The sequence below is a fragment of the Mus caroli genome, chromosome 7 (genome assembly GCF_900094665.2).
Source record: "Mus caroli chromosome 7, CAROLI_EIJ_v1.1, whole genome shotgun sequence".
Classification (NCBI taxonomy): Eukaryota; Metazoa; Chordata; class Mammalia; order Rodentia; family Muridae; genus Mus; species Mus caroli.
Genome location: NC_034576.1, coordinates 132,670,595 through 132,682,529, shown reverse-complemented (window position 1 = coordinate 132,682,529; position 11,935 = coordinate 132,670,595). Strand labels below are relative to the sequence as shown.

Below are 11,935 nucleotides of genomic sequence, written 5' to 3'. Positions count from 1 at the left end.
AAAGAAAGAAAGAAAAGAGGGAACTATGGGTTAGGTAAATAGAACATCACTTTTTATCTTCTATATTCTTTTTATTTTGTTTTTTGTTGTTGTTTGGTTGGTGGGTTGGTTTTTGAGACAGTTTCTCTATATAGCCCTGATTGTTCTGGAACTCACTCTGTAGACCAGGCTGGCCTCAAACTCAGAAATCCGTCTGCCTCTGCCTCCCAAGTGCTAGGATTAAAGGCATACGCCACCACTGCCTGGCCTATCTTCTATATTCTTTGGTAAATCAAAACTGTACTTAAAAAAAAAGTTACCAAAGGAAACAAAGATAAGGACCCCAGTTTTTACGGCCCCACCTGCTGAGCCATGATCCACTTCCCTTGGAGGCTGCAGGCTCCAGTCTCTACACTCTAAAGACCCTTCAGCTCTGCTCCCCTGCCACGCATGCCTTCTCTGCCCCTAGGGACCACACACATGTAGAAACTCCCCAGGCAGCATCTATTCCTTCCCCAGTGTCCTCAGCCCACACAGGATTAATCCTACTGAGGACATCATTCTGTCTCCAGAGACCTCAAGGCTCCACATAGCCAGGCAGCATGTATCTTCCAGACCTGTGTCCTGTCCCTGGCATGATGTCTAGCCAGAGCAACTCAAGTCCTGATGCTGGCTCTCAGATGCATAAACAAACAAGACGCAAAAGGTGCCGGAATGGAGAATCCAGGAAGTAAACACTCCAAGGCAAACGGCAGGCACCTTAGTGAAATTTGTGTGAGAGCCTTGGGAGCCTCGGACACGGAACAAGTGGGTAGCTCACATTTACTAGACCCAGGAAGCAGGAGGCAAAGCTGTGTCCCTGTGAATTGGCTACATCAGACAGCAGTCACCCTTGGATAAACTTGACATAGTCACATGACCCTGACTACAGTCGAGATGCAGGACAAGCTATGATGTTACAGTTAAGATCTTTTAGCTCCTACCCTGGCCACCATAATACTTTCTATTCCTTGTAGTTTTGCCTTTTGCATAGTCTCCTGTAAGTGGAAACCTACAGGGGAACATTCTCACTCACAGGCTGTCGCTTCTGCCCCTCGGGAGTCCATGCCTTACACACAGTGTCCCTGATACAAAAGAACTAACTGCTTCAGGAAGCCAAGCTACAAGCCAAGCGATTACAGACATGGTGTCAGAGCCTTGCTGGCGCCATCTTAAACCCAGCTTACCCCAGGACAGACAGTGAGCGAGACCACCCAGCCTCGCTCTCTCCTGGGCAGCTGCTATGGGAGAAATGCTTGTAGATTACCTGGGTGCGTTCTTGGCCAGGTGTTGGGGGGAGGCAGTGGGGGTGACTTCTACTCCAGGACCGGCTGCGGAGGAAGCCGAGGCTGTATGTTCTGGGGCCAGAGGAGCAGGACTTGCACTGGCAGCAGATGGGGAGGCGCTGGGGACACAATGGGAGAATTATTTCAAATGGAATTCGGCTCCTTAATGGCACATTCATCCATCCTTTCTCACCCCACCCAACCCACCCACATTTGTGGAGAGGACTATTTAAAGACATAGCACACTGCTCCTTAGACTCCCTCGACTTACACATGGTAGAGGCCACAGCCTCCAGTCCCAGAGTTCCTCCCTCATTCGACTCCAAAAAACCTGGGAATTCATTAACTGCTCAAGTGTTAGGGGCCCTGGGTGTCTTCTTGTCTGAGGGTTGCTTGAAGTTTTTTATATAAAAGTATTCTAACAGTTTGGTGCATACAATGAAATTCTGTGTTGAAAATTAAAACACAATTCTAGAGGCAGGCAGATTTCTGAGTTTGAGGCCAACCTGGTCTACAGAGTGAGTTCCAGGACAGCCAGGGCTACACAGAGAAAACCCTGTCTTGAAAAACAAACAAACAAAAACTCCACAATTCTGTAAATTCCCCACAATTTGCCCCCAAATTTCAAGAGAGAGCAAAGTATGGGTGTATGAGCTATTGGGTCACTCTGGGACCTGGATTGGGATGGGGTTGGGAGTGGGGGCTAGGTGACAGCTCTGTCTAGGGGCCAAAAGGATTATGAAAGGCAAGCAGCCTTCATGTGGTAAATGTCTGCCCCCTCCTGGACAGCCAGGGGATCTGCCACTGTGCAGGGCCTCACAGAAAGCACCTGGAAACACAAGCCCCAAGCCAGAGGCCCTAACACAGAAGTGTTGGCAAAAAGCGAGGCATCTACAGCCTGGGAGCCAGTTTTCAAAGCAAGTGAGTCCCCAGCTCCTGCTGTCAGCCGGGAGCTGGTCAGCTGACGGCCTTGCAAGAGCCAGGCTGGAGTCTAGTGACTCAGAGGCAGGGCTTGAGACCCAGGCTGCAGGGGCAGCTGGAGTTTGAGGTTTTGCGGTCTATGGTACAGGATCCCTTCTTCTCTTAGGGGCAAATAGCCATAGGAGCATTGGTTTCTGAGTCACCATGCCATGCTCAGAGCCAGCCTTGTAGGCTCTGCCTCCAGACCAAACCTGGCCCTGAAAGACAGCAGCCACTGCGTTAGGTGCCCAACCCTGGAAAGGGAATTCTTACTCCTACTAAAGCCCTGTGGTGATTTAGCAGGCTCCACAGAATCAACCCCAGCTTTGCCCTTCCCTCCTTTCATGGTTCTGCCCAGCTTCTTTAGTTCCTATAACAGGCCTAACTCCTGGCTAGGCAGCTCCTCACTTAGTAAGCTAGCAATGCTTCACCCTCTCATATCTAGCCCACTTCCTAACTGAATCACGTAAGCACATCCATGCCTACAGTGGCTGCCCTTGTCCCTGCCTTCCCTACCCTTGGAAGACAGACCATGAAATCCAGGAGCCTACAAGACTGATTAGAACTCAATAAATGATTGAGAGAATATTTCAGGTCCAGAACAAAAGTCTCTTGAGCTATTTTAGCTTCTAAATAGACATTTAACTACCTATGTGGGGATCCAACATCCTTAAGACCGAGGTAAATCTTCTGGAATATACAGACAGACCTCTAGCTTCCTTCCACCAACCCAGAAGCTAAGATGGCATCTGAGGCTGTAACAGATTTCCCCATGTTGCTGTACCTGCTACCTGACGTTCCCACCAATGTACTTGAAATTTGTCTTGATTCATGACTTTTGTTCTGTTACTATAGAAACATCATGAGGCTACATCCATGTTGAAACATAGAATTTGGGTTAACCTAAATAAACGTCTACTTTATTCTTGTCCCCTTTGATGTGAGAGATGTGGTGGGGTTTTTGTTTTGGTGTGTACATGTATGTATGTACATGCATGCACATGTGTGTTTGTGTGTACACACATGCATTTGCCACAGCACATACATATGGATATCAGTGGACAACTGACTCGGACTGCCAGGCTTCATAGCAAGTGCCTTTACCTGCTAATCATTTCTTCAGACCCACTAGCTGTGTTTCCTCATTTGACAGCACCCACATCTGTGCTTTGCTCCCCAGTGATCCAATATTCAGACAGGCTATGAACAGCAAGCATCATCATCATGCGTGAAAAGAGAGCCCGTCACGTCCTTGGGCTGAGAAAGAGTGGGAAGCCACATTGCCAGTTCCTCAAGGGCCCCACAAGGTTGGGGGTAGAGAGGGTGGAACCCAAAAAGTTATGATCCTTGTAGGACCCTAGAAGCTAATCCATGGTGAATAAAAACTGAAAGATAAGCCAGGCATGGGGGACCACACCTATATCCCAGCACTTGGGAAGCCAAGGCAGAAGTATCATGAAGTCTGTGCCATCCTAGGCTATGCAGTAAGTCCTTGTCTCCAAACAAAATACAGAAAAGTGGCTGCAAATGAACAAAGCAAACTGCTGGGGGCTGTTTAATCTCCTTCAGAGAGTGTCACTCCGAACAGCCTTCATCCATGCTTACAATCAGTGCAAAGCCAGCTGCTGATGGGCACACCTTCAATCCCAGCAACCAGGAAAAGCAGGCAGGTGGGTCTGTGAGTTCAAGGTCAACCTGGTCTACGTACTGAGTGCTAGGACAGCAGAGAGAGACCCTGTTTCGAAGAGGGGAAAAAGCACATTGCAAGTCTAATTTCAGCTGTCTCTCGAGACTCCGCTGGCTGAGCTCCCACATTTATGAATCCCAGGAAGATCTGATTTCATTAAAGGTGCACTGACGAGACGGTTGTTGCTTACTGTTGTGTTACTTTGTGTTACAAAGGGTTCTCGCCTTTGGGTTGTGAGGCAAGTTACCAGAGGGTAGGGAAGATGGCCTCAGATCTGTGGTCCCAGGACAGCTCACAGCTGAGGATCGAGCATGGATGCCCTTGGGCTTTAGCTATTACCCGTGGGGCATTTTCCAGGGTCACCCAGAGACAACATGCCCTCAGTTCAGAAGTCTGGACAGCCTACTTGTCCTTAAGCCAGTATATTTCCAAAGGACCACCAGGCAGCTCTCTCCTCTCTTCCCCTCCACTGGCCTCCTCCTCCATAGCCACACCCTTCCTGCCCTGGCCAGTTCCTATTAGCTGAAGGCACCAAACAAATGACTCAACAGCTCAATTAGGAATGGAGCCTCCCTCCCACCATAGCCAGTTCTTGGCGCATCCATGACTGAGGTAGTCAAGCCCCAACAGGGAAGCTAAGTGACTCACTACCACACATGAACACCACAACCCCTCCTGACCCCTCCCTTCTCTCTGTGTCCTCTTCGGGCCCCTCCCCTCCCTCTCTCCGTCCTCTCCCTCCTCCTCCTCTTCCCAAGCTGGACACTGACACCGGAAGTCAGGACTGTGAGATTTTCCTGTTCTCAGAGGCTCAGGACCCCTGATCACCTTTTCCACTGAGTCACCTTCTTCTTCCGGAATCAGTCCTCTCTGTCCAGTCACCTCTGTGGCCCAGGCCTTCCTCATCTTAGCAGAACTCCTGGGGTATCCTGGAGTGTATACCTCAGGGTTTATTCCCCCAAGTTCCCTCAGCCACCAGAAGGTTCAGTTCAAGTCTGGTAAGGATGTTACCTCACCTAAAACCCTCTCCAATTCCTCACGCGCCCACAGGTGAGCCACACACAGACCCGTCTCCACAGCTCCCTGCTCCACATAGCAGAGGAAGCCATGAATTCCCCAAGCACACCTTAGCTTAGACATCCCTCCATCTGGAGGGGGCCTTAGAGCCCTCACCTGAAGGGGAGGCAGTGGCTACCAGGCTCTCTGAACATCTGGTAGTTCCCTGAAAGTGAGCTCTACTCTCCTGCTAGACCAGGAGTATCCCAGAGGAGGCCAGAGTCTTTGTCATCCTTTGGTGAGGCACACTCAAGAACATTCCACAAGCAGTAGGCCCTTCCATTCCTCACCTGGCAGCACAACCTCTGGGGCCACTGAACAAGGGACACATGTTCTCTGTTCTGGGAATGCCAAAGCCTACGTGCAAAGGCAGAGAAGGCCATGGAGTCTACACGGAAATGAATGTAACTAGAGGCAGGGTAAACAGCCCTCCATGTTCTAACAAATGTCAGGAATTCGAGAAGCAGCCAGGCACAGGGCCTTCTCAGTGTGGCACTGTGAGTGACAGCTCTTTAGTCACACCCAGAGAGCCTGGGCCTACATCTGAAATGGACCTTAAGTGCACTCCCTGCTCCCTCCCGCTTCCTGAGAGAACACAGGCCACTGTAGCAGAGACAGGAAGGCGGTAGGAGTTCCTGGTCAACAGCCTTGGCCAGCTCCTGTCTCTGCTTAGCCCCACATGACCAGCAATGACCATCTTAAAGACATTATTCTCAGGAAGGCAGCACTTTATAGCTGGGAGCTGCCGCCCAGGACCACTCCCAGCCTGAGCTGGGTCCCCCCACACCCCCCCGGGTGTGTCTTCCAAATCCTGCTCTAGGAGGACAGAGCCCTTCAAAGTGGACTCGATTCCATTTCCACCTTCTTGTGCCGCCTTCAGAGTAGGCCCACTGTCCTCTGAAAAAGGGTGGACAGGGGAGGTATGCAAGGTCCCTCTGGTTGTAAATATCCATGATCCTTTCTTCCCACGTAAGGAATTAATTAATGTTTTCCAAGCCATACGAGAATAATAAGGAAGTCAAATTCACATTCACGCAGAGTGTTCCTAATTTGGAAGATACAGAGAAAATCTAATTTAAACTTTTTTTTAGAATTGAACTGGCAACTAGGGAAGACATAAGCCATCACGATCTAGCAGCCAGTCAGGATTTATCATCAGTCAAGGTGTCGTTAAGCCCGGCTGGACAAGACCTTTGACCAGCTAGCACCACTACCTGCAGGTCAATATGCTATCCCTGAAGTGGCACTTTGCCAAGGTCCGGTGTAGCAACTGGTCCATTTAGCGATTCAGCAGCCATGTTAACCCACCCACAACAGAGAATTCTGGTGTGCAGACTCATAGCTAGACCGCCCAGTTACAGAGAGAGCCTGTTCCCAGCAGGTATCCTTTGATTCCCTGTTCTGGGCTTTTGAGTCCTTCTTGGCAGAGTTCCCACCGAACTGATAGCAAATTTCATTTCAAAAATCAGCTGGGGCTGCCAAATTAAGCCCCTGTCCCAGGACAAAGACCAGAGTGACTCCGGTTGTCACAAGAGGATGATAACAGCCCCCAAGGTACAAGCTGAACACATCATGGCCTACTGGGCCAGATGGCCATCTTATCTCCCATTTCACAGCACCGTCTGGAACGCATTTAGCACACAGCCTTCCTTTACAATCTCTTGATATTTTTCATCCTCGAATCCCCAAGTACACACACAATCACTCAGATAACAGGGCAGGCCTTAGGGCCACAGACTGGGCTCAGACTGAAAATGAGGAGCAAGCTGCAAAAAAGGGAACGTGCTCTGAAATTTCTGCTGTGGTAAACACTGGACAGTCTGCCTGTGGTGTGGATTGCAGAGCAGGGAGCGTGGTTCTGAGCTGCGACCTCTGGAAAGGTCCAAAGCCCAACCTGAGAGGTGCTAGGAATGGCCACATATCCAGATATTTCCAGTCTCTTAATGAGACCCACTCACCCAAGTCCCCCAGGCTGTCGAGTGTATAAACATCACCATCAATGCTGATCTGCAGATTTCAGAGAGTGGGGGGAGGGGTGAAGAAGGGGAATGGCAGGTCAATTCCTCCCATTCATTTTCCCTGCCCCTAAGTCTGCACCCAAAAGGAAGGACAGTGTCCTCCAGCTTGCAGAACTTCAGCAGAAAGAAAATATTAACTCGGAGAAAACTCATCAACAGCATCGTCCCCAAACAATAGGAAAGAGGTTGATGGTGCTGGAAGGTCTCCAGTTCTCACTGCTGTCACTAGCTGCTCAGTGGGGCTCCTGTTAATATGTCTCCTTATATGGCCCGAACACATGATGAACATACAAATAGATACAGAGGGGTCTGGAGAGATGGTTCAGTAGGTAAGAGCACCAGCTGTCCTTCCAGAGGTCCCCAGTTCAATTCCCAGCAACCACACGGTCGCTCACGACCATCTGTGATGGGATCTGATGCTCTTTCTCTTCTGCTGGTGTATCTGCAGGTGTCCATGCAGATAGAGCACTCGTATACATAAAATAAATAAATCTTAAAAAAAAGAATAGACACAGAGAACAGAAAGAGGCTGGTCTCTGATGTCAAGGACATGCATTTGTATACAAAGCCCAAAGGTGCCTACACAGATTAAATAGCTCACAAATCTCAAAATACCAAACAAAAACAATACTTCAAAATTGTCAGTAGTTGACAACTGCCAATATGGGAATCTCATGGTCTAGTGGCTCCCAGCTGAGAACACAAAGGTTATAAACAAACAAGTGACCCTCACTCAGTGCAGTGGGCACAGAGCACACAGCCCTGAGAGAGAGAGGCAAAGGAGCCTCTTACGGAATTCCGTCCTTCAGGTTGGTTAATTTCCTTTGTATATTAAAAAACAATTCCTCAGGGCTGGTGAGATAGCTCAGTGGGTAAAAACACTGACTGCTCTTCCAAAGGTCCTAAGTTCAAATCCCAGCCACCACATGGTGGCTCACAACCAACCATAATGAGATCCGATGCCCTCTTCTGGTGTGTCTGAAGACAGCAACAGTGTACTTATGAAGGCTCACAACCATCTGTAGAGTTACAGTGTACTAATATACATAAAATAAATAAGTCTTAAAAAAAAACAATTCCTCTACTTTATAACCCAGATATTAACTGCCTGATTATTAAATAAAGATTCAGCTAACTTTTTGGGAGAGTCAAATCTGCTCAAAGACAAAGAACTGCATTGTGCAAACTGATAAGAACAAAACCCATACATGATTTGGGAACAAAGGAAAAATAGAAGCAGGAATCCTGGGGTTCCACAGTGTCAAAAACAAGGTCATGATGCCTACCGGTGCAACAATTCCCCCCAGGTCAAAATGTCCCTCAGGATCACAATTCCCCCCAGGGCCACAATGCCCACCAGGGCCACAATGCCCCCCAGGGCCACAATTTCCCTGCAGGGCCATGACTCTTTCTACAGAAGTCACAGGTAGCTTCAGCCACCAACTGCTGCCCCCGGAGTCTGTAGTCCTGAGTCCTGTGACCAGGACAAGATTGCCTCTACCTAGTGTGCACCACACGGTGGCCCAGAACAGCAGTGGGAACACCCCTGGGGACTGGAATGGTTCAGATTCTAAGTATGGGCAGCTGTCAGACTCCCACCAGTTGCTCTGGTACACAGTAAGTCTGGCATAAAGCAGGGAGGTGAGTAGTTTTCCAGTGGTATTGATGGGACCACTCACGATCCAAGGAGAGACCACCGCTTAGATTCTAGACTGAGAAGAAACAGGAGTCAAGTGGGTCCTGAAGTGACCTTAATACCCTGCTCTGCCGCTCACAAGTGACAACACTAAAAGGTTTCTCTAGGAAAACCATTCTGGCTTTTTTCCTTTTTGAGTGAAAACACGGAACAGATAGGAGTGCAAATGGATGTGAGCAATCTAGTCATTTGTAAAATGTTCTAGAGAACTTGGGCCCAGGTTTTGTATATTAAAAAACATGTCAAAGCAGAATGGTGTCCACAGAGAGGACATGAAGAAGTGGCTTTCCTTTCATCTACGGAATCCCTCAGAGAGCGTGAGAGCCCCCTTCCTGGGAAGAACACAAGGCACTCTGCTTTGACCCCAGAGCATCAGCAGATGCCCTGAAGGCAGGGGAGGACCTGTCTCTGTCTCTGTCTCTGTCTCTCTCTCTCTCCCCCTCTTTTTTAAATCTTTAATACAGCCTCATACAGCAGGAAGGCCTCAAACTTTTGATGTAGGCAAAGCTGCCTCCTGCTCTGCTGGGGCCTCAGACATGAGCCGCTGAACCTGGCTCCATTTTCTTTAAATACCCTTTTACTTTTTCTTAAAAATGTTTATTGCATTTGTGTGTGTGTGTGTGTGTGTGTGTGTGCACTTAGATGAGTGTAGTAGTGTATTCCCTTAATCTTAGTACTCAGGAGGCAGAGGTTGTAAGATCTCTAAGTTTAAAGGCAGCCTGATCTACATCCAGGGATAATAGTGAGATCTTGTCTCAGAAAAGAAGAAACACTTTTAAAAAAGTTTTTCATTTAAATTCTGCTGTGTGGTGACCTCCTCAAAGATAACACCATTGTAACTAGAATGTCCTAAAGCAGCGGCTCTCAACCTGTGGGCCAAATGACCCGTTCACAGGGGCCACGTGTCAGATAGCCTGTATGTCATGTATTTACGTTATGATTCAGAAAAGTAACGAAACTACAGTTATGAAACACTAGCAGAATTAATTTTATGGCTGGGTGGGTCACCACAACATGACGAGCTGTAGTAAAGGGTTGCAGCATTAAGAAGTGGAGAACCGCTGCCCTAGAGGAAGACAGAAGAATTGCCTGCAGGAAGTAGCCAATTCAAAAGCTTCAGATTGAAGCCCCTGAAACTGATCAGATTCACTAGCTCACCCTTCCTCAAGTATCTATAGGCAGCAAGGCCAGCTGAAAGCTGCCCAGACAGGCTGAGCTGCCCAGGAGAATGCTGAGTAACCCCCATCCCATCGAGCTGCCTGTAGGCCACGCAGTATACTCCATTCAGGTTTCTAGCTTTCCTGAGGTGTTACCCACACTGGGGTGCTTTGCTGATGCACCTGTCTCTGAGTCATGTCTACTCCTGTAACCCCTCACGAATACTCCTGATATAACCTCAATAACTCAATGATTCACCAACCTGGACTTTGGAGTTTCCTCTCTTTGGTCTGTCACCGATACCCTATCTGGGAGAGAAGACACTCTCTGCTCACTTCTCTCCACGAACAAGTTGGACAAACAGCAAGTCTTGTTTCTGCAGGAGGGCAAACTAAGCTCTCTACACCGTTTCTTCCTTTCCTTCCTACACTAAGCAGGGAGGGGAAGACGGTCACTTCTGCACACACCAGGACACACATCTTAGCCACACCAACAGCTGAGCAGAGGTTAGCCCACTGGTTGCTTGCCATTCACAGCAGTGTTCTATGAAGCCCACAGACATGAGTTGGCCAATGCTAAACCATCGTGGGGGGTGGGGGGGAAAAGATGCTCTATTCCTGAGACCCTCTGGGTAGACTTTGATGAGTCACTCTATCAAAACACAACCTTTAGAGTGTGTACTTGTATTTAAAAGCATCCTAGAGGTCACAATCTGATCAACTATCCCTCTACTCACACAATGGCATTAACTCCTGCTAGACAGAACAAAGCCCTAGTAATGTCCATATTTTCTTCACTGGGTACCCTCAGGTCTCTGAGCACTTCAACATTGTATACAGGGATCACTCTAAACAGCAAGGTCACCAACAAGAGCACAGACGATTGCAAATATGCCATAAAGGAGGTCCTGAGTTCAGTTTCCAGCAACCACATGGTGGCTCACAACCATCTAGAATGAGATCTGGCGCCCTCTTCTGGCATGCAGGCAGAACGCTATGTGTAGAAAATAAATTTCTTTTAAAAGGGGTCACCTGTTCACAGCACGAGAGGGAAACCATGAACAGAAAGAATGCTCGTGTTGGGTGACTCCCAGTTTTCACTGTTCCGGATACAGGACTGAGAAGGAGCCACCAGTATTGACTCTGAGGTTATCAATGAACTCCAGAGATGAGTCACGTTCACAAACACTGCTTAAACAATGAGAGTTGACTGTGTTTCACGACAATACTATTTTATCATGTTGGATGACCAAAGTGAAACCAGCCAACCGATAGCTGTTCCTGTTGGAACTGCCTCTTTCCCGTCAACCTAGCAATGATCTCCTCCCGCACAAATGTTTACACTCCTGCTGGCTTCTCTTTAGTCGAATGTTTCCCTGCTCTTTGGCTCCTGCCTCCTGACTGCCCCCTGCCCAAGTCCCAGCTGTCCTTCCTCTGAGAGAGAGAGCATCCATGCTTACTCCTACCCCTTCCTGCACCCTGTGGTCACTCACTCATAGTCGGCATTGTAAGTGACATCTGCCAGGAATGGGGTCAGGAGCATGGCTGGGCAGCATAATACACCTGTCTCAACATGGCTGCCACACGGCCTGAGCCTGTTAACATTTTGCAGTCTTGGTCTGTACCCCTGTGAGATGCAGTTAGAACATTACTCTATCATCCGTGGCTCTTGAGAGGATCCACAGATCCACTTGAGATGGCCCACACAGCCATCCTTCTGTGTCCTAAGCAAAAAGAGGCCTGGGACAAGCTGTTTTGAAAAGGATGGTCCCTGGATAGAGAGGGGGCCTCAGAAGGGCAGATCATACCCCCGGCTGGACTACTGCGGTCTTCTATTTCTGATGCCCCTATGGGCGCTAAGCAACCAGCTATTCTACACTCCCATTGCTATGCCTTCCCTGATGTGACGGACTGTACCTGCAAACTGTGAGCCAAAATGATGGACTGTACCCGCAAACTGAATGTGAGCCAAAATGATGGACTGTACCCGCAAACTGTGAGCCAAAATGATGGACTGTACCCGCAAACTGTGAGCCAAAATGATGGACTGTACCCGC

At 48.7% G+C, this 11,935-nt stretch overlaps 1 protein-coding gene across 10 annotated transcripts in view; it reads right to left on the bottom strand.

The window, feature by feature from the left end:
• Positions 1–11,935, bottom strand: part of Tacc2 (transforming acidic coiled-coil containing protein 2) — a 210,366-nt gene that overhangs the window by 88,488 nt on the left and 109,943 nt on the right. For all 10 annotated transcript variants that reach the window (XM_029479161.1, XM_029479156.1, XM_029479157.1 and 7 more), the window contains one exon: positions 1,286–1,423. In XM_029479161.1, coding sequence (XP_029335021.1) covers positions 1,286–1,423 — 138 coding nt within the window. The remainder of the gene's footprint in view (positions 1–1,285; positions 1,424–11,935) is intronic.